General features: G+C 44.7%; 1 protein-coding gene across 2 annotated transcripts in view; it reads right to left on the bottom strand.

Annotated features, from left to right (window-relative positions):
- Kcnh1 (potassium voltage-gated channel subfamily H member 1) overlaps positions 1-26,206 on the bottom strand; it is a 263,443-nt gene that overhangs the window by 179,887 nt on the left and 57,350 nt on the right. Inside the window, exon 6 of one of the 2 annotated variants that reach the window (XM_051186665.1) lies at positions 11,615-12,088. In XM_051186665.1, coding sequence (XP_051042622.1) covers positions 11,615-12,088 — 474 coding nt within the window. The remainder of the gene's footprint in view (positions 1-11,614; positions 12,089-26,206) is intronic. The other variant, XM_051186666.1, reaches the window with a different exon arrangement.

The following is a 26,206-nucleotide window of genomic DNA, read 5'->3' as shown; positions in this document are numbered from 1 at the left end:
TGAACCCATGTGTCGCTTGAAGCCAGCAACTGTCCTTTTGGATCACGTTCCTGGGGCTGACAACAGCACTAGCAGTACTGGTCACTAGGTGGTTAACAAGCAGGGTACTGCACCAGCCCTGTATGTTGTCCAGCTTCATTGCCCTCAATGAAGGTGAGAAACAGGCTGAGGAAATGACTCCCAGGTAAAGTGTGAGAACCCAAGTTCAATCCCCAGAACCATGGGATTGTTAGTGGGTTTGGTTTTCTTTTTGTTTGCTTCTATTTGTTTCTTGTTATTTTAATTCAGACATGGCAGCTCCCTTGTACTCCCAGCAATAACAAGATGTGAAGCAGATGGGGAATCTCCTAAAACTCCCAGGCCAGCTAGCCTGGCCTACCAGGCAAAGTTCAAGGCCACGAAGAGATGGTGTCTCAAAGTAAAAGATGCCCCAAGAACACCTGAGGTTGTCATGTGACCTCTATACGCAGGCACTCATATGTACATATACTCATATTTACAGGCACGCACAGTGCAGGCACTCACCTACACACACACACACACACACACACACACACACACACACACACACACACACACCTGAAAGCCCAGGTTCGGTGGGAACTAATAGGCTCATGGTCACATTACTCCATTACTCACAGGAACCAAGCAGCCACTGTTATTTTGCCTGCTCCTCGCAGAGCAGGGAGTGCTGTTGTTTGACTCACTCTGGCTAAGCCTCTCTCAGACCTGCCTCACAACCCATCAACCTGAGGAAACCATGTTCTCTACCTCCCTGAGCCCTGTACTCACAGCTGCTGCTCCTGGGCTGGTCAATCAATAACCACTTAACAGACTTGGAGTCACAGTGGTGTGGGGGGTGGGGTGGGAGTGCCATACCTTTTCCCAGAAACATAAAACACATTTACTAACTCATCTGTTCTAGGAGATTCTCTTTACAAATGCTTACTGGATGGAGACCCAGAAGTTCTATAAAATATTTAAATTGGAAGCATGTGCCATTGTCCCCTTCTCTCTGCTCAGTGTTGCCATGCTGCCCACACCTCCACACTAGCCCAACCCTCCCCCAAAGCCCCCACCTCGATCTCATCCATGTGATGGCTCTCTTCTCACTCCCTGAAGCTCCCACTCTGTCCATCCCGCCTGAATGACCCCGACTGACTCCCACATGTGTCCTCACAATTGTAGCAGTTATTAATGTGCACACTACTTTCAAATCCTTATTCTGATTAACATGTAAACATAATGTGACAGGAGCAGAGTCAAGCAATTCTAGGGCAGCCAAAGTTACACAGAGAGCCCCTGTCTCAATACATGAAAACATAAACGTAGAAGAAATAGAGTAATAAAAAAACAGGCAAAAATGAAAAGTACAGAGTGTCTGGATACTGTATGCTATTGTGTTGTCTTTAAATTGCTCAATTACTAAGAAAGGAAAAACTACTAAAACTCACTTGATTATCAATGCTGCTAAATTAATCCAATTTTTATTTTTAAAAAAATGCCTTAACTTCAAATTTTAAGTCTAAGGACAGGTTAATGGGAAAAAGACTTTCTGTTCTGCTTTGTTCTGGATTCCTTCCAGATTAACAGGTTTGAACAAGCAAGACCTCCTAAAGCAGTGTCCCAGGTGATCCAACATTCAAAATAGCTGGGACAAGGCAGCCTTGCAGACCACTATATCCAGATTTCTTTGTCTTCTTTGGATCCCCAAGACAGTGACCCCTACCAGTTTGGAAAGAATGATGTCTAAATTCCCAAATATTGTCTATAAATGTTTGTTTTCATTTAAATGTGGTTGGTTATAAATGGTTAATGATCACACCCAATCTCTTTTTAAAAGTAAAAAGGGGATTATGGGATAGAAATGAATACTTTGTTTCAGAATGGATTTTCATTTATCAAAACAAATTTAAGGTCAACTTTGTGATAAGTATATTTCTCCTTTTGTTTAGGTATTGTGTTAGTATAGCTCATTTAAAAATGTAATGTATAATTTAGTACAGATTTTAGATACTTACCTATAATAATCAAAACTTAAGGTTGTTAGTTAGGTTTTCTAGATATACAGAGATATATTTCAAATGGATAGGCATTCTTCAAACCTTTCAAAGACCTACAGAATATGGCATTTACAATAGTTTAGGGTTTTGCTCGACAGTGAGACATAACTGCTCCTGGCAACACCACCTGCATCATAAAGGAAGATGGATAAAAAAAAAAAAAAGAACTCATTACTTCCAATATGACAAGACTAGCCACTTGAATAAGATACTGCTCTTGTCTGAACTGTTTGACCCTATGCTATATAAACTGGACGTACAGGACCCACAGGAAAGTGACTGCTGATACAAGATGGACAGTGCTACAGTGTTCCTGCTTCATGGAAGAGTCTGCCAGACATTTACAGGACACAAAAAAGTAACTGACAAACTACCAATGCAGGTGGGACAGTTTGAAATTTCCTGCTTTGCTGAGAAATCTGCCAGATACACTGTGGCCTATGGGCCAAAGATGGATGTGCCAATTTACAAAAGAACTATGGATGGCTGTCCAGGTAGCGAGATGTCTCTGTCAGTTCTAGAGTTTATATATTATCCTTCTGTGTTGAAGACAGATAGTTATGGTTATAGTTTTCCTTAGTCAGAATTAAAGATAAGTTACATATAAGACTTTAAACTCACAAAGATAGATGATAGAATATATTCCTAAATGTTAATGGACTAAATATTGTTAACTATAGTTCTTATTTGATAACTGTTTTGTCATATATTTTACTATTTTAAAGTTAAAACCCTTCTTTTTATTGTAGACAGAAAAAAGGAGATGATGTGAGATGTCACTCTGTAAATATGTTTCTATTATTGGTTAATGAATAAAGCGCTGTTGGCCAATAGGAAAGCAAGATAGGCAGGACTAGGAGACAAGGAAGATTTGGGGAGATGTAGCAGAGAGAGTCAAGATGTAGGATATGAGAGAAGAGGTCCTGATCCTCTCTCCGGTAAGATAAGACCACATGGAAACACTTAGATCAATAGAAATGGGTTAATATTTAAGACAGAGCTAGCCAATAAGAAACACTAGTAACAGGCCAACAGCTTTATATCTAATACAGTGTCTCTGTGTGTTATTTGGGGTGACACGGCTGTGGACCCAGGCTGGCAGAAAGTGCTTGTGACACTGTTTTAAGCAAGTCTGCTGGGACAGAGGATCAGTTCTCAACATGGAGAGCATACCTGTATGCCTTTGGACCTGTGTGTTAACTCCCAATGTGTGTGTACAGTCATATATGCCACTGCACCTTCCAGTGGCACAATGGGTCAGCACTCAGTACTTGTGTGACACTCATGTAGTCCATGAATAAACACTGAGATCTTTGTTTCCAAATCATCCCGATACAAGAGGTTACATGGAGAAACTTCTTAAAGGAAGGCTGGGGCTTTAATTGCTACGAGTCCTCCAACACCAATCCTCAATGCTCCCTTCTGTCCAAGCCAATGCCCAGGAGTGCACAGTAACGAGCCTGCAAATTTAAGTGTCATTGATAGTCTCTCTCGTGCATGAGAGGACACATCTGACACAAATCCCAGAGAAGTCAGCATCTCAGCACCATTTGCAGTGGTTTCCATAGAGAATTCCATCTTCTGGATCCTGTATCCAGTGGGTGGCAAGGGCTGGATAATTCCAAAGAAACCAGACTTATCCAGTTTGGTCCCTAGACCACAGGCTAAACAAGTCACCATGGAAACCTTAAGGTGGTCTAACTAGCTTTGTTCTGACAAAGTCCCCAACCTCTTCTTGTCTAGAAAATCACTGTCAAATACATAAACAGAACCATGCATTTAGAAGGGGTTTTGTGAAACCTGAAGAACAGTCTAGACATGAAAACAAATATACAGGAGTCTTCCGAACTTTAAAGGGAAATAAAATAATTAAAAGGATAACAGCACACTCAAAGCACAAAATGGTTGGTATGCCCAGCAAAGAAACCAAGACCCCGTGGATGAAAGGCCAGTGCCAATCATGCCCAAGTGAAGACATCCCCAACTGGGCAGCATTTTAATTAGAAAGTTGATTTCCCTGGGCTTATCTGTCTTTACTATTGTGTGATCCTGACTCAGTCATCTATGGTTCTCAACCTGTCCGTATTTAAGTGCCTGCTATCTTCGAGAACATCAATATCGAAGCAACAACAGTCCCTTTCTTCTACACGGGCTATTTACAATCTACCACAGGTCTCATGCTGAAAAACAAAACAAAACAAAACAAAACCAGCCCTTGTCTCTGGGCCACTGCTGTTTGAGGAGTGTCAGTGTTCATCAAATCAAACCCATTACTGGCCAGCCTTGCTCTGTCTCCTCATCCTCTTCCTCTGCTAAATGTACTCCCCTAACATACAAAGTCAATAGGGTGGGAATTGAAATGGGAAAATATCTGATATCTTCCTCTGGCCTCCATAAGCATATACAAGGACTCATACATACACCACACACACACACACACACACACACACACACACACACACAACACACACACACACACACACACACACACACATCTCACACTCACATACATATATATGCTGCATTCCAAAGCAGCTCTGGGCAGCTCCTTCAAGCATACAGGGATTCTCTACTTACAAGTGCCAATAGTCATGCAGTTAACACACATCCATTAGTTCAGTTTCTCCAAGGACATTCAGATCAATAAAGACTTTGCCATGAAGTGAGTTTTTAAAACTCATACTCCTCAGATTTTTATTCTAGCATCATAAATTATGGAGTGTGTGTCTGTAGTATAAGACAGACAAGAACTATAATCCAGGGATGTGTTAATGTTCTGTAGGGGCTGAGAAGGAAAATGGACGATACCTGGCTCAGAGGAACCAGCTTAGGAACTACAAGGGAAGACACATTTGAGCTAAGCCAGAAAGGACTGTGACAACTCTTGAGAACAGATGTGGGAGTTAGGGAGACCTTCATGTCAAGAGACAGGTAAATATTAGTAATGAACATGAAAGAAAAGCCACAGTGGCTCCGGGAGTTGGCTGTGCTGGCACTGCCCTGCTGTTTTCCTTCTACTTCCCTCATGTCCCTCAATCCCACAAGGTTCGCAACATCTCAGTGTCCCAGGTGAGCAACAGAATGACTTGCACACAACTGCTTAAGGCCCCACCTCAGATAAGAGATTCAGACTGGGACAGCCTAGTAATGTGACTGATGGAAAACCAACATGGTTCCAATTTTGATCTATTTAATAGGCAATGCTTTTTAATTAATAACTGTGAGTGGCAAGCTGTAAGACAACTAGCAGGAGCCATTGCAAACTTTAATGCTTTTCTTGATGGGCATACAGATGGCATGCACCAAGTCTTTTAAGATGCAGATTAACGTGACAGGAATACAAAACTCAAAAGATTTTCCCTGAGAAATGACTGAAGTCTTCTGGTAACAGCAGACTAATAAACTCATGATTCTTTTACTCAAAACAATAAAGAACCTACACGCATTGCTTTTAAATCAGCTTGAATGCATCAGTAAGCTGGCAGAGCAGAGAGGCATTGTGGGTCAAATCGCATGCTCAGAGGGTGCACCCAGCAGCCAGGCAGCTCTGCCTTGAGATTGCCAGTTCTGGAACAAAGCTAAGAGGCTGAAGGTCTGAACTTTGCTTCTGACAACTTCTTGGATTTAAGGAAGCACAGGCAAATATTTAGAGGTGATAGAAGGCAGGGCCCTAGTAGCCCTGCTCTTGGCTGGAACTAAGGGAATTAGAAAAAGGTCTTCCCATAGGGCTCTTCGGCTGTTGCTTGTGTGAGGCTGTTGCTGTGTTCTCAGCTATGTACCAAAAAAAAAAAAAAAAAAAAAAAAAAAATTGGATAGTCTATAAAGAAAGCACAATGCCAGACTCTAAAGTATTTCTATAATTTTCACAAAGCACATCTAGTACTTAATCAAAATTAAACATCACATGAGAAAAAGAATCTATATGAACAATAAAAGCCACAGAGCATAGGAGGCAGAGACCCTAAGGGAAGACCCACAGAGACACCAGAGACCCACAAGACCTGCAGAGACCCACAGAGACCTCAGTCTGCAAAGTATTTAAAGAAGACATTAAAATAATTACACTCAGTGTATTTGACAAGATGAAAGGCAGAATCAAAAATATCAGGGGAAAATTTAAAGTATAAAATAGGCCAAGTGGCAATCCTAATTCTGAAAAACTAAGAACTGCTATGTTTTGGATGTTGGATGTCCCAGAAGCTCTTGAGTTAAGGCTCTGTCACCAGATAGCCCTGGGGTGGAGTGGGGGGGCTTGAGGAGGAGGAGGACCCTAGTAGGCAGACCTTAGGTCATCATGGGGATATAGTCATCTTGAAGGTGACTATGAGGTCTCTCTTTCCCTCTCACTCTTCCTTCCCTAAGATATGTTCCCTCTGGGACAGTGTCCTTACCAGAGGCCCAAGCCAATGGGGCCACATGACTCAGACTTAGGTCTCTAGAGCTGTAAGCCAAACCATTCATCTGATACAGTAACAGAAACTCACTTGCACTCGTCCAATAATCAAAGCCAGATATATAGGAAGTTTTCAAAGTAATTGAGCAGAACACAAGAGTAAATTGGGAAAGTAGGAGAAAAGTTAAAAAAAAAAAAAAAAAAAACAGTCCAGAATCAAGTATGGACAAGTAAAGGGTTGGAAAAATACAAACAGAGGGTGGAAAAGAGGGGAGGATGGAGAGATTGGAGGGTTAATCTGTTCTTGACTTTGAGAAGAGAAGGGGTGAGGTTGACAGAGAGAGGGTCTCCCTATATAGCCTAGGCTACACTATAGAGCCTAGGCTAGTCTCAAGCTAGGCTAGTTTCTGCTCCAGCCTCCTGAGTAGCTGAGAATGGAAACCTTCAACACAAAGCCAGACTTCTTTTGTTTTTTGTTTTGTTTTTGTTGTTGTTGTTTTTAATTTTGTTTGACTTTTTTGTGGCAAGGTTTTGCTACATATCCAAGCTTGCCTTGAACTCACTAACCCCTGCCTTAGGTCTGTAACACCGCACCAGGCTGTAGCCAGCATCTTTAACAGCAGAAAGCTGACCCACTATGTTTTCCAGGCAGTAATGATTTGCAGTGACGGGTAACAAGGGTCTAGGAACTAAAGTATGGTCTTCCATACTTTACCCAATCCTCCAGCAAGGCAGCATGAGAAGGCCCAGACTGAGAAACGGGGAGCCCACAGGCCAGGCCAGCCTATCCTCTGGGGGAGCCCACAGACCAGGTCACTGCCTCAAGGCAGCAGGCACCAGACAAAAGGACAAATTGTCCCTCCCCCTACTTACAAGACAAGGACAGCACCTGCTCTGCAGAGTGGGGTAGACCAAGTCCAAGGAGGCAGAGTGATAGGTACAGGGTCACACCCTGGTAGAAAATCATCCTCATCCCACATTTTAGCAGCTTCTTTACTCCCCACAGAGTGTAAAGTCACTGTCCTCCCACATCGTTACTCCCCACAGGGCAAAGCATTTAAGCTCTTAGAAGATGAAGAGAAGCTGCCATCATCAGCATGCCTTGCTCTTGGTGACATCAGCCTGGCACCAGCTAGTTGGGCTGCTACATGCTACTCAGTCAAAGAGGAAGACTATGCCTCTGGCCAACACACCCAAACAGTGTCCCAGAGACCATGGCCTTCTCCTTTCTCCCTCTGCACTTCCATGCTGCAAAAGCAACAAGCACCAAGGTGTCCTTAGGGGAGGGAAAGGCCTCATCACACACACACACACACACACACACACACACACACACACACACGTAATCCAGGAAGCATGCCAGGTCAACACAATCTGCCAAGGGCTCCCACATGACCTTTCCAAGCTTCTGCTCACCCAGTTTCCAGATCTTTTGTCCTTTAACCCATTGAAGTAATGTGCAGACATATTCCCAAGCAGCCTCCAGAGCAGATGATCACCCACAGAGAAGGATGCAAATGGAGGCCATCTACATAAGCGAAGCAAGTTGGAACAAAAGGGGGCACTTTTCAGCTTGAACCACCAGGAGGGTGATATCCACAAGCCAGATTCAAGACCGCAAGCACTAGCCATCTATCCAGCTCTTTCCTGAGCCAGACCTGAGCTGGGTCCAGTTTTCTCCCTTCAAGACAGACTCCCTGCCACCACCACCACCCCACCACACACACACACACACGTGCACAGCAAAGACACTGCTGTCTTGTCTCCTCCTTGTTGGTGCTCTCCACTGCTACATAGCCTGTTGCATAACTAAAAAGTCACCAGGGACAGTTAATTAAATTCCATGTGCTTTTTAAATTGACAAATAAGTCAGTGGTTTCTACATTCTTTTTACACTCTAGGCCAGAGGGTGACTACAGTCTTAGGCCAGGAATGCTACAACTTCAGCCAAAGGTGAGGTCTGGGCGGGCATGGGGTATGAGCCACCAAACCATTAATCAGAACACTAAAGGGACTTCACTCCAGTCTTGGGGAAACTGGAGGGATGCCTCCCAACCTCCTCTACCTGCCACAGGCCTGGCCCTTCCCTCCCATTGTGCTAATGGTAGCTTTTCCCAAAAGGGAGGCCCTGGGGACCAGTGGGTCTGCCCCTCACTGGGTATCAGATCAACACCATAGCTGCCTCCTCCCCACCAGCAAACCCACTGTACCCAACACCCAGCTTCTCCCCATATTTTACAAGCAAAGGAGTGCCCACGTACATTAGAAGTCAGTGTGGTGGGTTCCCGCTTCATCAGCTCTGCCATCCGGAAGGCAGCAGGGGCCAGTAGTGAGCAGGTGACAAGGTCATGGGTGGGATAGGTGTCTCCATGACTGCCTTCTTACCTGTGACCTCCATTCACCATCTGCTAAATGCCCCACCTCCTTCCCTTCCCTCCCATGGCACTGTGGGTCAAAGGGCAGAGGCAAAGCCACTTGTCTTTACAAAGGGCTGCAGGAGTAAGGCCAATGCAGAATAGACTGGGAGCCCAGCAAATGTGAGTTTGGAAGTGACAGGGAACTCAGAGTGACAGGGACCAGGCTGAAGCTGTGACCACAGTGACCCCAGGAGGACCTGGGACCCAACCCCATCTTCCTCATATCACAATTGATGTGAAAGGCATACTTTGAGCAGTCATCCAAAACTTTAAACCTTAATCCAGGAACTACTACTGCTTATGATCATGACGTTCCAAACCCTTTGCCAACACAAAGCCTGCAGATAACAGACACCTTTCCCGTTACCAATCCACCCCACCAATCTGGAAGTCAGAGCCCATCACTGGGTACTGAAAATTAAAGGCTTTCCAACCCAGCACACACAGTACCTGAGGACAAGCTCTCTGTCCTGTCAGCCTCCAGGTTGCAGAGTCACGCTTTTATACGTCTTTATAGCCCTGCAAGATCCTAATGTGAACCCAAGGAAGCTGAAGACTTGTTCCATTTAGCTGCAAAATGCCAGCACTATAAATAGCACACAGCTTATTTTACTACCCTAAGTGGCTGTATGAGTATGTGTACATATATATATATATATATATATATATATATATATATGTGTGTGTGTGTGTGTGTGTGTGTGTGTGTGTGTGTGTGTGTGTACATATATATACTGTATGTATATGGCATAGTGTGTGTGTATGTGGAGTTGTGTTTATGGTATATACGCATGTGAATGTGTGTGGACATGTGTGTATGGTGTGTGTATAGTACATACATATATGTGTTTGTGTGCATATTATGTGGACATGTCTGTATGTATTTGTGTATGTATATGTGTGTGTATGGTGTACGTGTGTGAACCCACACAGGTGTTCACAGTACACAGAAGCTGGAGGAAGACATCTGGTGTCTTACTCTATCACTCTCCACCTTATTTTTTGAAACAGGGTCTCTTACTGAAACCAAAGCTCAATTCCAGCAAGTCTAGCTAGAACTTGGTTTTTTGGATTTGTTTTGTTTTTTTGTTTTTTTGTTTTTTTATTTGTTTGTTTGTTGTTTTTTTCTTTTTTGCATGTGTACCAGGATTTGAACTCAGGCCCTCTTGTTTTCACAAACACTGCTCACTGAGTTCTCACAGCCCCTCAAATGTTGGAATATTTGTTTTCTATAATAAAAATTTACTTTCCCATGTGTATATGAAATGCTCCTTTAGATTATAATAATTCATTTGAATTATCCAAGCCAATGACACAACATTTTTTGAAGAAGTGTTCACAGGGAAAAGCACCTCCCAATACATACTGCAACTCACATTGAAGAATGCCAACATGTCCTTCAGAGATGATTCTGAGCTTGTAGTCTGTCCAGACTCATTTACTCTCCTTGCAAAACTCAGAAGCCACCCAGGAATTAGCCTTTGAAATGCTTGCACACACCTGCAATACCATCACTGAGGAGGCTGAGGCAGGAGGATTACAAGTTTAAATCCAGCTAGTTACATTACAAGTACCAGGCTAACTACACAAGACCCTGTCTCCAAAAATAAATAGTATTTTAAAACATAGCACACCAACAAAGCAGAGGCTGTTCTGGATCAAGAGTGTGCATGTGCATCAAGCTGTATCCTCTACATTCTCACCTTTGCAGCATTTGGTGGCAAAGCTACCCCTCGACGGGAGAATAGCATGGCTGTTTATTTCCCTACAGGAAGCAACGGGTGTCCCCAGCAACTGCTGATGCTGAGCTGAAGGCAGACGCACAGTGATTCCAGGGATTCCTACCATGGATGGGAGTATATTCTTCCTTCCTTGGCTGCCCTTTTCCCCAAAGTGTGTGCCATGCCTCAGCTCAGCCTCCAATGGCTGCCTAGACCCACAATTAATCCTCCTGACCCTCTGTCATCTGAGATAATATAATCCCAGTGCTGAATATGCTGGTTTATCAAGCAAGCCACCTTATCTTAATCTGAAATGGAGAACTTCCCACCAAACACCAGCTGCATAGGAATCTATACTGTTCTCAAAGTAACTTGGTATCCTTGCTTTTTCCAAGGAGATACCCACTCCTAAGCAGTCCCAAGGCCCCTTCCTGCCACAGAAACCCATTCAGCGTCTACCAGAGCACATCCTATTCCCCAGCATGGTTGCAAATCATTTACAAGACTAAGATTCCAAAGCAACAGACCATACAACCACCACACTCAACCCCAGCATGTACCGGAGCTGCCCAACAAACAGTCACCTCCAAACTCATTGCACCATTTACCCAGAAAACAGAATGAGAGTAAATAGCCTGTGGAACAGCCAGCGTCCAGACAGATAAAGAGAAGGCCCCACCCTCAGAATATCCAACAACAGTTCAATGCCAAAGGGAAGGCTCTCTGGTGCGGTGGCCATGCATGGTTGCTTCTGTCACCTCCCCTCTCTGAACCAGCAGCCACACTCCACATGGAGGAAGAGTGAGCCTTTGGTCTCTTCCATACCCCCTCACTGACATGCAGGACCCCTGGGCCTCCAACGGACAGGAACGGCAGGCAAGATACCCATGGCACATGCTCCCTCTGTTGTGGTCATCGCTCATGCTGCCTCCCACCCACTCAGTGATTCTTGTGCTGACCGCCCGCATTTCATTCAGCTTTAAAGACATGACAACAAGGTCCAAGATTTGAGGGATGTACCTGACTCTCTCTCCCCTCCAGTGGTGGCGGAATCTCATCAGCAAAACCAATCTTCCCTGGATCACCCATAAAGGCACTAACCTCATCCACGTTCTCAAAAGCGTTGATGACGTCATATGGCAAACAGGACAGAAGGTCGATCACAAACCATGTCTTCAGGTAGTTCATACGGATAAGTTTGGGGTCAGATATCACTTCCCCCGCTGGCCCGACAAAGGTGGTATGAAAATTCAAAACAATGTCCACTAAAAAGATGACATCCACGATGCTGTCTACCACCAGCCAGGCCACATTATTCTGTCTGGTTTTAAAGGAGACGTTGTAAGGGACCAGGATGGCTGTGTAGAAGGTCAAGATCAAGATGATCCAATCCCAGGTGGTCTTAAAGACACAGTAGTGTAAGATGATGTGAGGGGGTGTCTTTGGTGCCTCCTGCTTGTACTGAGGAAGGATGTCTGAGCCCAGCTGCAGGACCTGTCCAGAAAAACATGGCCAAGAGAGACAGTGTTAGTATTTAATAGAACCATCTCACCAGCTGATACCTGCCAATGGCAAACACTCATTAGCCAAGGTACCAGATGCTGAAGGAGGACTGGAGAATTTGTGTGAGCATGGTAACACAAGTGCGTAAGCTGAGTAGTGCACTAAATACTTGAGCTGCATTTTATTGTCTTGCTCATTTCTAAATGCCACCTTGTTTGTTTGCTTCTCTCTCTCTAGCCTATTGTATATGTGAGAAGCTGAGCAGGAGAATTAAGCAACTTTATTCAACCAATATTTACATATTTATCGTTCTGTGATAGGAACAGTGCAGTGTGGTGTAGTAGGCCCTGGGCATCCAGCAGTGAAGAAAGAACACGGGGCCTACTTGCTTGGAGCTCAGTCTCATAGACTCACCGAGGATCATTTCAAACTGTGCTGGGCTCATTTGCTCGCCTTCCCTGAGAAATGGGGGCAAGTGGGTAAGACAGTCCATCCTCCATCTGTGCACAGAATTTCTCTTCCTGTGAAAAGGACCCCTCCCTAGAGCAACTATGGAAGCTTGGGAGCTGAAGGGTAGCTCAGTCAGTAGAGTGTATAAAGACTCAGGCATTATGCTGGCCTGCCCCTGTCACCTGGCAGAATGAACTCAGACAGTACCCTGGTCAGCCCAGGGTTCCATGGATACTAGTCTGCCCAAAGGTGCAAAGGATGCCTTTGAAAGACAGACCCCCTCAGCCCACTTACACTCTCTTTCCAGCTCTTTACACACACACCATCTTCCCTGCTCCTATGTTTTCCCTCTCTCTTTCCCCCTACTCTCTTCCCCACTGTTCCCCTAAAGTAGACAGCACTTTTCCTGTCTCCCTCTTCTCTTCTGTCCTCTCTCTGTCTCTCTGTCTCTTTTCTCTTTCCTTCCCCCTCCCTCCCCTTTCTAATAAAAGTTCTCACTTAAGCTCTGTCTGCCTGGGTGCCTCCCCCGCCCACTGCCTGGGCCACCCTCACCTGCCATGGAATCCACCAAGGTCCCCCTCGAGCTTTATCATAACAGAGTGGCTCTGCCAACATGTACAAAGCCTGGGTTTGATCCCACTGAAGCCAGGTGCGGTGGTCCCTGCCTGTAATTCCCACACTGGAGAAGGAGGGAGGAAGACAGAAAAATTGAAGCTCAAAGTCATCTTGGCTCACAGTGAGTTTGAGATTGACCTGAGACACATGAGACCCTGTCTCTCTCCCACCAAAAAGGGGAACTTGGGCTCAAAGAATAAAGCAAATAAAACCAACTAAATAGAATTGCTTCTGAAAACTCAGCGTAGGAACAAAGACACAGCAAGATGCTCCCTCTTAGAATAGAAGAAGTAACCTAGGAATACCAAGGCACCCAGACAAAGCCACTCGCCACACAAAAGCCTGTTTCTCCAGCTAAAGGATTGGGTACCAGGCAGCTCCCAAAGACTGAAAGTCCTCAGACAATGACTCTGCTGGAGCCATATGCTGCAAAGACTATTATGCCCTACAGCAAAGGTCCACTTGGAAACCTGCTTCCTTTTCCCAAAAGTTGCAAGGAAGTAGCCACCCTCTCTCTATATAGGGGTGAATCATACAGGGGATGGAGCCAGAGAGCCCACAGAACCCCAGCAGTATGAGGTACCCACATCTCAGAATGGTGACAATGTAAGAAGAAGGAATTGGGAGGAGGAACCACCCTGTCATCTCACAGCAATGTGCTAGGCACAGAGGCATGACTTGTGATGCCAGCAGGCCAGGGAAGGTGGAGTGATGCAAGTCTGATGCAAGGCTACATAGTATATCCTTCAGTGTTAATAGAGACAGAATGACAAAATGATCCTTGACCCAAGTTGGACAGAAACTAGGGAAGCCAGCCCAAACCAAAACTCACAAAGAACCCCAAGAATAGCAAACTGGGTGAAAAGTAGTTATCACAGATGCCAGTACCAGCAATGGCAAGGCCATCAGAAGCACCCAACACAGGAGTTCTTGGACAGGCTTGGAAACAATGGAGACATGTAAAATCCCAGCACAGAAAGAGTGGATAAGAGCCAGACAGATGCTTCAAACCACCACCACCATACAGTAGCTGATTAAAAATAATAAACAAATAAATAAATCCAAAGGTAGCCTCTGCAATGGGACCTCGGGAGATGGAGGAGTAAGTAGCATGAAGATAAAAACACAATGTGAATCATCCTGCAATTCCTGTTCTGTGATGGACATGACCACAGCATCCCAGAGAGAAGGGCATGTTACAAGAGGACCAAACCACCAGGAAGAAGGGTGGTTCTCACATGAATACACCGACAAGAACTTCAGAGTGTGAGAAGCAAAAAACTTATAGAGATGAAGGGGGAAACTCATCCACCCTACCTCTCTCTCAATGTATGACAGAGCACTAGGTAGCAAGTCAGCAAGGATGGTGGGAGAAGGAGTTCAGTAGTGGAGAGCTCAAGTTCCATCCTTAGCAGGAAGTAAGAAAAAAGAGGGGGAAGGAAGGAGGGAGGCAGGGAGGCAGGGAGGCAGGGAGGCAGGGAGGCAGGGAGGCAGGGAGGCAGGGAGGCAGGGAGGCAGGGAGGGAGTTCACAAGAACATAGAATTTGATGATACCAAGAAGCCATTGAATTTGATACAGATAGAACCCTCTTCCCACAGGAACACAGCATCCAATCTCTTCGAAGGTACACAGAACATTATCCAGAGAGCCTTATGCTAGTCTATCAGACAACCCCAAACACTTAAGTAAAACCACACAGCACCTGTCCTCCACCCACACACACTATAAATTGATCGTGGAAAGACAGCAAGAAAATATGCAAACACTTGAAAACTAAACAGCACATTCTTCAATAATCCATAGGGCACATGAAAATATCAAGAGACAATTTAAAACTCAACACGGCAGAGCATGTGGGATGCCGCTGAGGCAGAGCTGAGAGGGAAGTGTGGGGAGATAAAAGTGAGAATCTCTAACCAATAATCAACCTCTCGCCTCAGGAACCCCTGTGAGAAACCAGCTAGACCAAAGCAAACAGAAGGAAATAAACACCAGTCAATGGAAGCCAAAGCAAAAGAGAGAAGTGCTAGTGGTTTGTAAAAGATTAATAAATAACACTGGCACTGGGTGTTGGACTATAGCTCCATTATTAAGGCCTTGGGTTCACTCAACACCACCAAAATATAAAATAAAAGCAACATGGACTGACAAAGAAAAACAACAATGAATGAGTCAGATTATCGATGGAAACCCCAGAGACAAGGAAAGACAGCAAGCAAGGGCAATGGCAGCTCCCTACTTAGACACTACCACAAATGGATCCCCAAAGACACACAGTGTGTCAGCTCCCAGCCCAGAAACAAGGAGACTGCTTTCTTCCTGTTAAAACTCCCAAAGCAGAACCTTCCAGGCCCAGTTGGTTTTAATGAAGACATCTCCAAATTTGAAAATGAATTCACAGTAATTTTACACAATTTCTTGCAGAAAATAGACTCAGAAGGGACACTTCTCAACTCATTCTGTGAAATTAGTGTTACCTTTGTTCCCAAACCAAGACTTCACAGAAAACTACCAATATCCCTTATAAATAGATATGCAAAAGTCCTTAACAGCTGGCAGCAGAGAAAATTTAGCAGTATTCAAAAATGAATTACAGTAGCAGTATATTCCAGGAATGCAAACTAATTGAGTATTTGAAAAATCAATGACTGATAAAATTCAGTGCCCATTCATGATATATTAATTAAAAAAAAACTTGGAAACAGGAATAAGAGGGAATCTATAAAACTTTGACAAAAAAGAGGGAGTCTGGAATGGAGAAGGAAGATGGGAAAGACGGGTGGCAGGTGGGGGTGAAGGGACACAGGTCCTGTGACCTATAGGTGACCTTCTACTTCATGATGAAAAAAGTCAAGACACAGGCTCTTGGAGTCATACTCAGCCCTGTTTCACCATACAGTAAAGCCAAATGGGCAAGAACAAGCATCCAAATCAGAAAGGAGGTCACCGACTAGCCCATTTGCAAAGAGCACAGTGGTCTCTGTAGACTCCACAGAGAAACCTGCAGAATGAACAGGGCCCTTAGCAAGTTCAACCACACAAGAAACATACAAAAGTCATTGTATTCCTATATCACAGACATGAGCACCAAAATGTTATGCTACCATTTATAACTGATGACAAACACGTAGGTGTAAATATAGAAAGAAACGTGTCACACTCAAATGTCGCAAACAACAACATGTTGATGGAAATGAGCCAAGAAATGAGACACTGTGCTCAGAAGTTGGAAGACCCAACAGACTAAAGATATCCATTTTCCCCAAATGGACATCTAAGTTTAGCACAGTTCCTATCAAAATGCTAGCGAGAATCTTTGTAGATACATATGCTCAAAAACATGCTAAAATTATGTGGAAGGGCAAAAGAATTAAAATGCCTGAAGTAATGCTCAATAGGAACGAAGTAGTTGAAACTTGCCAAATTATATACATAAAATACATGTAGGTTTCTTGTTTTTTGTTTATCTCCCCACTTGGGGGGCCTTACTTGAGTATCAATTATACCTTATTACAGAAGAAATGGGGGACTGGGATAGCTGATTCAGGACAACTACAGCTGCAGTAATTAAGACTCGACTGTCAGCAGAAGACTAAACACAGAAAACAGAACACAACAGGGGCCCACACAAATATGCCCGAGTGACTTTCATAGCACCAGGGCATGTGAACACTTGCAGGCCAAAAAGTAAACCCTTACCTATGCTTCACATTCTATCTAAAAATGGACTGAAACTGCACTGGATGCAGATGTACACGTAAGGTCATATTTCAGGAGAAAGCATATGAGAAAAGCTTTAGGATCTTGGACTCAGTGGCAAAACCACAATATGTCAAATAAAGAATGGACACATAGAACTTTACAAGGGTGAAAGGGCAGGCATGGTCAGGAGGGGACCCCTGGACACCTGCAGAGTAGCATCAACAAAGACACACCGCCTCAAACTCAACAAGAGGAAAACAATCCAACCAAAAAACATGCAAAAGGCATGACCAGCCTTTTACTGTAAATGATTTACAGAGAGCAGATGCACACATTAGCCATGGGGAAACACAGAAAACCACAAGGAGGCATTTCTACACACCTGTCAAGATATGGCATGGAACGTCAATGCTGGGTACCAAATGCAGATGAAAAGGAAATGACTGGACCCTTCATGTACTGTCAGTAGGAACACCAAAAGGAATGGCCATCCCAGAAGAGTGTGGCAGCTTAATGGCACTCAATGAGTGACTGTCATATGGTTGAGTAATCACACTCAGTCCAAAACAAAGCTCACATGAAAACATGCAAAAACATTTCTAAACACTTTACTCACCATAGACAAAATATCAGCAGGGCACAGAGCTAAGCAGCCCATAATACATTTATATAAGGAAATGCAGCAAAGCAACATCAGAAACATGTACATCACACATACATATACATACAGGCATTATGTGCCTGATCCTCAGAGTAAAAGAATTCCATGTTTATGATTTATATACCTTTAGTGCATATAATGATATAATGGATGCGCGTGTGTGTGTGTGTGTGTGTGTGTGTGTGTGTTGTGCTCTTATTTTCAGATGGGGGGAGTCTCTTCATTTGCCTTCAGCTGGCCAATTAAGCCAAACTGGCTAGCCAGCCCAAGGGTCCACATGTCTGCATCTCTTAGCATTGGCAATACTAAGAATACACACTGTAAGGATTCAGGCATTATGCTGGCCTGCCCCTGTCACCTGGCAGAATGCACTCAGGCAGTACTCTGGTCAGCCCAGGGTTCTGTGAGTACTAGTCTGCAGGCAGGTGTAAAGGGCCTCTTAAAAGTCAGACCCCTGCCCATGTATGCTCTTTTACTTTCTCTTGCTCTCTTCTGCTTTTGATTGGCTACCCACTCTTCTCTCCTCTCTCTCTCTTCCCCCTCTCCTCTTCTGTTCCCTGTGCTTCTATGTCTCTTCCCTTCTCCCTCGCTCCCCTTTCTAAATAAACTCCTCATTCAAGCTCTATCGGCCTGGCGTGTTATTCCCTCCACCTTGCCGCCTCTGTCACCCTCACCTGCTATGGAACCTGCTATGCTCTCCCACATGGTTCCTTACCTTAGGACCCCACTCACTTGGGACCCTCACTCGGGACCCCCCCACCCTGACTTCTCCAGTTTTATTCCCATAACTACAACAAAAGAACATCACACACCAGCATTTTTACCAGTGTTCTGGGGTCAAATTCAGGTCCTCAAACTTGTGAATCGGGTACTTTGTGGACTGTATTAAAATCCAGCCTTTAACTACGGGCTGATGACTCCATTTATACAACATACTTGAGATATCAAAATTATATGAGTAGCACAATAAATGGCCATCAGGGCTGAAGAAGAGGTGAGAGGAGACAAAGGTGGGTATGTGGACTTATTTAGTTCTATTATTTAGAACTGTCTATGAATAAGTTTAATTTTTAAGTACCAACCAAATTTAGGTGAACTATGAATGCTATAAAGAAAGGGCCCCATTAATCTAGCTAAGGGAAAGGCAGGTGAACAGAAGATGAGGTTTTAAGATTTGCTGTGTTTTTCAAGACACAGTCTGGATGATACACTAACTAGACCTGTCAAGAATCCAGCAGCAAGCAGCCACATGCTGCTTGCAAACTAAAGCCACCTACAGCTCCTTAGTTCTGGGTAACAAACCCTCAGGAGGAGATGTTCTTTCTGAGAGAAGTGGCTGTGCCCAAGACAGTTTGATAAAATCCACAATTATTTCTAAATGGATTTTCCAGCCCAAATCTTGGGTACCATAAGAACCTGCCTGCTTAAGGGAGGCCTGGGTCAATGGTACTTTCCCATCTCTCCACAGTGCTAGGCTGAGCATATTCTCCTCCTGCTGCTATCCCTACATGAGTACTCAAGAGGAATCGATGGAGGCCCCAAGGTAAGCGGGAGGGGTTGGTAGAGAAATGTGTTTATTTTCCTCTTCCCCTCTGAGATCCCACCCCTCACACTTTAGCCACAGGCACCAGCATTGTAGTAGATGTGAATGGTAGAACTTCTTTGTTCATCTTTCCGTTTTTCATTTTTGTATGATTTGGACTTGTGTGTGTGCTTGTGCATGAGCACCTGTGTGGGATACATGAATGTGGATGTGGAGATCCACAGCTGATATCAGGAATCAATCTTACTCACCTTCCACCTTATTCACTGAGGCAGGGTCTCTCAGTCAAACCCAGAGCTCCCAGCTACAACCAGTCTCTATAGTCCATGCTAACACAGGTGCCTGCCACACACCCAGCCATTTGCATAGGTTCCTGCTGAGCCATCTCTCAGGCAAAAGTGAAAGCACTCTCTTTGCAAGTCTCCAGAGAAAGCCATGAACAACTACAAAAGGAGAGATCTTAGAGTCTGACTTAAGCTCCTACATATGCCACAACACTGATGTGAGAAATAAGCATCCCTGTGACATTGTGAAGAACAGAAATAACATGGAATTCTGCAGAGCAAGCACTTTATTTACAGAAAATCGATACCCGTAAGTAAGAAAATTTCCTGACCAAGAGACCACTTTGCATCCAGTAAACTGTCTGGCAACAATCACTGTTTATAGTAAAGACAATGACAAATGACTGATCATTCATATTGATCAGAAAAGAGCCCCCTGAGATGTGAACATGGCAATGGGTTCCCGGCAGGAAGTCTAGTATAGCCTTACCCCGTCAAATGACTTTTGTCATCCGGGACCTTTGGGGCTTATTGACAGCTAGGGAGATGAATACATCTATAATTTTCCTCCTGCACAACCATGAGGACCTGAGTTCAGAGCCTGAAACCCTCATAGAAAAGTCAAGCCTGGTGGACCATAATTGTAATCCCAACACTGGAGAGGAGAAGACAGGAAGATAGATCTCTGGGGCTTGCTGGCCAGCCAGCCTCGCCTACTCAGAGCGAAGCCAGTGAGAGAGTCTATCAGGAGAAAGTGGACAGTGCTTTGAGAATAACAAACTGAGGGTAACCTCTCACCTTCACACACACACACACAGGCAAGGGGGAAGGAAGGAGGCATGAGAGGAGGAATGGAGCATCGGAGAGAGGGAGGGGAGACAAAGAGACAGACAGAAAGACACAGAGACAGAGGCAGACACAGAGGGAAACAGAAAGACACAGGAAAAGGGGCTCATATCCTCCAAAGGGCCAGATCCTCAGGGCTCAGAGTCAAAGCAAATCTGACACAGACCTTTCCCAGATCTAAGTGCATATCCTGACTCCATGCTCAGTGTCCTGACTCCATGCTCAGTGTCCTGACTCCGTGCTCGGTGTCCTGACTCCATGCTCACAAGCTTGACAAAGGAACTAGGCTTTGCCCAGTGTGGAAAACAGATGCTCATGGAGAATGAGTGGTCTGCAGGTCCTGGGACCATAACACATCCATCTCACTCCCTTCTTTTTTAGCTTCATGGCATGGGCAAGTCTTTCTAGTTTCCTCCTTGTACAGCCCAAGTCTGGGGAGGCAGAGAGCTAGTATCCATTCTACATGTACTTCCTATCCCAGTAAGGGACACTACGGCTGTGATGAAATACCACCATGACCAAAGCAACCTGGGGAGGAAGGGTTTATGTGGCTCACACTTCCACATCACTGTTCATCAGTGAAGGAAGTCAGGACAGGGACTCAAACAGGACAGGAGCCTGGAGGCTGGAGCTGATGCAGAGGCCATGGAGGATGCTGCTTACTGGCTTGCTCCTCATGGCTTGCTCAGCTTCTCTCTCTCTCTTTTTTTTTTTTTTTTTTTTTTTTTTTTTTTTTTTTGCATTTTTATTTTTTCTTATTTTACATATCGATCCAAGTTCCCTCTCCCTCCCATGCTCCCCAACCCCCCTCCCATCCCATCCCCCCCACACACACTCCACTGGGAGGGTGAGGCCTTCCAGGAGGAATCAGCAAAATCTGTCAAGTCATTTGGAATAGGGACTATCAGCCTGCTTCCTTATAGAACCTAGGATCCCCAGCCCAGGGATGGCCCCACCCACAATGGACTAGGCCCCTCCCCCACTGATTGCTAATTTTAAAACTGTCCTCCATGCCTGCTTTCCGCCAGCTATTATGGAGGCATTTTCTCAGTTGAGGTCCCTCCTCTCAGATGACTATAGCTTGTGTCAAGTTGACATAAAGCTCTTTCTAATGGTGGGCCTGTGTCCAATCTATCCCTCAGCCAGGATGAGGCCTCCCAAGGCAGATTGGTGTCACCTGTCCATGTCTCACCCTCTCTGTAGGCAGGTTTCTGCCCTGGGTGCTCTCCATAGGCTTCGGATGAGTCCCGTCAACACTGATTCTACAGGGAAATGTGCTCAGAAAACCCACCAGGCACCTTTCTCTAGCACTCCCCTCCAAAGCCCTCTGTCGCATTGTTTTAACCCTTACAGTGCTCTGGATGGGAAGCCAGGCTCCCTGTAAAGGACATGATCTGCCCTAAGTCACAGTAGGGCTGAGTAAGCAGAAGAAGTAGGAGTGGAAGGCAGGCAGTGACACACGCTGTCATGTCTCCTGAACCCCCTAGGAGACAAACCAGCTCCAAGCATCCAGGTGTCACCCCTGCTCCATGTGCACAGCCACCTTACAAAGCACAGTGACACACATTGTCATGTCCCCCCAAACCCTAGGAGACAGAAAGGATTTCACCTACTTACAGGCTGGGAAACAGATCACAAAGGTAATGGCTTGCTCACAGCCTTACCGCATGCCACAGAGAGAACGTTAACCCAAATCCAGTTTCCTGATTCAATATTCTTCTTGTACTACACGCCAACTCTGGCTGGCTTGATGTATCCATAGAGATAACACAATGTGTCATGCTGTCACCTAAGAAACCCCACCTCCTAGTTGAAGGCACCACCTTCCAGTGTGCACCTTCTCTAGAGCTTTCCATTAAGGTCCTTGTCCTAGCTACATTACTGTTGCTGTAATAAAAAACATCCCGACTAAGTGAGACATACTGGGGCTGACCACCCCAGGTTATGGTCTACTGCAGTAGGGAACCCGGAAACTCAAGGTGGCAGGTCCTGAAAGCAGCTGGTCACACCATGTCCACAGTCAGGAGCAGAAAGGAATGAAGTTATCTGTGCTTCCTGCTGGCTCATCTAGCTTCATCCTTTATACAATACATGAACCTCTACCTAGGAATCCATCACGACATGGGGCTACCTGCATCAATTAACCATCGAAACAATATGCCACAGACATTCCCACAGGCCAACCTGACCTAGATTATTCTTCATCTGAAAGTTTCTTCCCAGGCAAATTCCCAGGTTTGGCAAATTAAAAAATGAAGTTAACCACCAATGAACAGGCAGGATGCAGCCAGGCAGGAAGTATATAGGTGGGGATATTACACTAGGAGAATTATGGGAAGGGGAACTCAGAGAGTGAGTCGCCAGAGAGATGCCATGTAGCTGCCAAGGAAGAAAGAGACCTGAGCATCACCAGTAAAACAAAACCATGTGGAGATACACAGATTAATAGAAATGGGTTAATAATTAAAGAGAGCTAGCCAACAAGAAGCCTGAACCATAGGCCAAACTCTCTAGTTAATATAAGCCTCTATGTGAGTATTTGGGACTAAATGGCTGTGAAAACTTCCATCCACAGATGAGCATACACAGATACATTTACATGTAGAACCCCAGAGTTCTGTTGAGTGTTTTCCTCAATCGCTCTCTTCCTTTAAAGCATGCTCTCAGTTTATCCCAGAGCTCACCAACTGGCTAGTTGTAGCCTGTCTGTTTGCCCCAGGGATCCCTTCTCTGCCTCCCTGCTGGGTTATAGGTGACCACCACACCTGCCCAGTGTTTGCATCTACTCGGGGATGTAAACTCTGACCCTCACTCTCACACAGCGCACACTTCATCCCATCTACTGAGCCATCTCTCCTGCCCACACCTCTTCCTCGTGAACGCTGTCTGCCTGGCTTTCTCTCCAGCTCTTGCACCATAGAGATGTACAGCTAGGGTGCCCCTTCACAAGAACCAATCTGTCAGGAAGAACAGCCACCTTTGTCACTTTGTCCATTCACCATGCTCCAGCTCCTCCTTCCAACTCATACCCAGGCTCCACCCTGCCTGGAAACACTACTTATATAACTCAGTACTGTCAGCCATGGACACAGTTATGGTAGATCCCTGGGGCTCCCTGTAACTGAAACTCTATATCTGTTAGCTGACCCCTTCCTGCCTGAAGCCCCTGGAAGCCACCCTCCTTTGCACTTGGTTATTTTAGGTTTCTCACACATGCCCAATCATATAGTATTTTTCTTTCTCTGTGTGGCATCTTGTACTAAACGTAATAGCCTTTTAGGTTCACCTGCATTATTGCAAATGGCAGGATTTAAACTTAGATGCACAAAGGTTGCTTCCATGCCTCAGCTGCTGTAAACTATCTGTAGCGGGGCATGCCTGCCTTGAGATCCTGATTTAATTTCCTGATGTAGTCCTTGACGAAGTATAATCTCATAGATGCTCTTAGAAACAGTAAAAAACCGTGACATAGACTAGAAAAATTGTCTTAACTGGTACGTGTGAAGGCCATCACAGGTTCTCCCATGAAAAAATAAAGCCAGTCAGGGTGGACCACTCAGCTGCGGGAAGGTTTCACCTGGTGTGTATGCCTGGGAGTAGAGTATCATGTTATGGTTATGGATGCCATTTCCTGTGTGTTTGCTCTAAGCCACTAGAAATGAGTAAGTTCTTTATATGTCATTTAACTCCTGAAACTACATGAGGCACTTTCTACAATCAAGAAACTAAGATGTGGAATAGTAAATAGATTTGTTCCAAACCAAAAAGTTTTAAGTTGTGCAGCCAGCATGGACCTTGTCAAGATGAATTCCGTGTAATGCTTTCAACACTTTTGCCCTCCAGCGGGGTCTGGGTTGTGTGCTTTAATACAACTTAGTTTGCACTGGGTCATGTAAGTAGGTACTTGTCTTCATTTTATAGACAAAAAAAAATTTCTTCATGGAGGATAAATATGAAGCCAATTAAGCAGAGAAGCCAAGATAGAAACTCAAGTCAAAGGGCAAAACTCAAAATCCCATCAACTAACCCAGCAGGAAGCAGTAGACAATTATATAAACCACATACATGATACTCAGGCAGTTTTCAGGTTCTACTTACCACATAAAAAGGAGTAACAGAAAACAGATAAAATTATATAACATTCATTCTAATTATTTGGTATACCCAAAATATTATCTCAACACTAAATCAGCATATGACTAGTGAGATTTATTTTACATTTCTTCGCACTAAATTCATGCTTATATCACATATATGATACATTTGAACTCAGGGACACCCCATCTCCTTTACTGTGTTACCACAAATGGCCAGTGGTCAGAATCCTGGGCAACATGGGACTACACCACAGGAACATCCTATATTGGGTTCAACAAATGCAGGCATTTTGCTCAAAAGTAGATTTGAAATCAAAGGAACACTAGCCCACTTGAGCATGTGGCCCAGACAGGCCTTACCCTTTTCCCCTGTTCCCTCTGCCTTGCTAAAAACCATTAGCCACCAAGCATTACCTTCCTAAAGCTAGCACCAAGGATTACCTTCCTAAAACTAACATCAAGGTCTATTCCCTGACTTGGCCACTTGTCCTGAGGCTGACTACCAAGGTCCAGCAATTAGAAGCCCCTTTTCTTCACTTAATTAACACAACCAATTAAAATTAAACATCTCTTTCTAACACAGGGTTACCCCCTTACCTTTATAAACCACTATTTGCCTATTTTCCTCTCTATTCAGAGGCAGTCCTTTGTCCCTCTAGGACAAATATCCCTGGTCCTTTCTTCTGTCCCCTTCCCCTTCTCCCTGGTCCCCTATCCCATTATCACAGCACCCTAGCCCATTCTAACACAGACCTCCCTGTCTTCTCCTCTTAAAAATTACACCTATGACCCTTCTAAAAAATACAAAAGAACAAACAAACAAAAACAAAAATGCCAGGCAGTGGTGGTGCACATCTTTACTCCCAGCACTCAGGAGGCAGAGGCAGGTGGATCTCTGTGAGATCTACAGAGAGGGTTCCAGGACAGGCTCCAAAGCTACACAGAGAACCCCTGCCTCAAAATAACAACAACAAAATGACACCTGCAAGGTTATTTGCTGCTGTTTTTCTACCTGAGTCACAGCCATCACTTTAACTTTTCTTCCCCCATTAATAAAGGATCCCTCTGTGAAAACAGGTGTGGTTAGTGCCCAATCTGGGGTCTAGAAGGGAGGCCCCAGTGTGCAGAAGTCCCCTTCATAGTGGGTAAATATACATATTTGGATTAAAAGTGTGCACTGAAGGCAAGAACACCATGTGAACATGACGAAAGACTGACATTGAAGGACAAGAGGAAAGGGAAGAAAGTGAGAAGTGTGGGGATGCCATTTGAGAGGGAACTACAAACACAGTGAATCAGTCAAATGCAGCCTCTGCAGGCCCATCCTTGCATCTCTGCCAGGAACCACGCCCAGGGCTTCACAGGTGATCAACCTCAGCCAAGGTGAGATCTAGGCCTTGGTTCCCCAATCTTAACCACAAAACTTGTGCTGTCGTCTACACCACAGCAATGCCACACAGATCAAACCAGAGCAGAGATGCAGATGTGGGTACCTCTGTATAGTCTTAGAAAGCTGAGGCTGTGCTCAAAAGCTAGGGCTTCAGGAGACAAAGAATACTACTGTTCAGGAGATTCTGAATGAGAATCGGGGAAGTTCCCACTGTCACTTCATGGCATGTGGAATCTTCTGGAAATATATCCTTCCAAATAAAACTGCAGTGACTCTGAAAGCCCCTGGCTTCCACAAGAGTCAGGCCAATCACTGAAGAAGTGAAATAGGACTGATAAAGTCAATTTATTTAAGGAGGAGTGATGAAACTTACAGAATCTATGGACCTTCTAATAAAAAAAACAACCACTGATAACATGTCTGACAGGCAGCTGACCATGAGAAGCTGCCCCCAAGGAACTGATGGTTTAGGACAACAGAGAGAAATACAAACAGAGAGATAAGATACAAAACAACAAGA

This window comes from Phodopus roborovskii, unplaced genomic scaffold (assembly GCF_943737965.1).
Source record: "Phodopus roborovskii unplaced genomic scaffold, PHOROB, whole genome shotgun sequence".
In the NCBI taxonomy this organism is placed as follows: Eukaryota; Metazoa; Chordata; class Mammalia; order Rodentia; family Cricetidae; genus Phodopus; species Phodopus roborovskii.
This window is presented reverse-complemented; position numbering and strand designations above follow the sequence as displayed.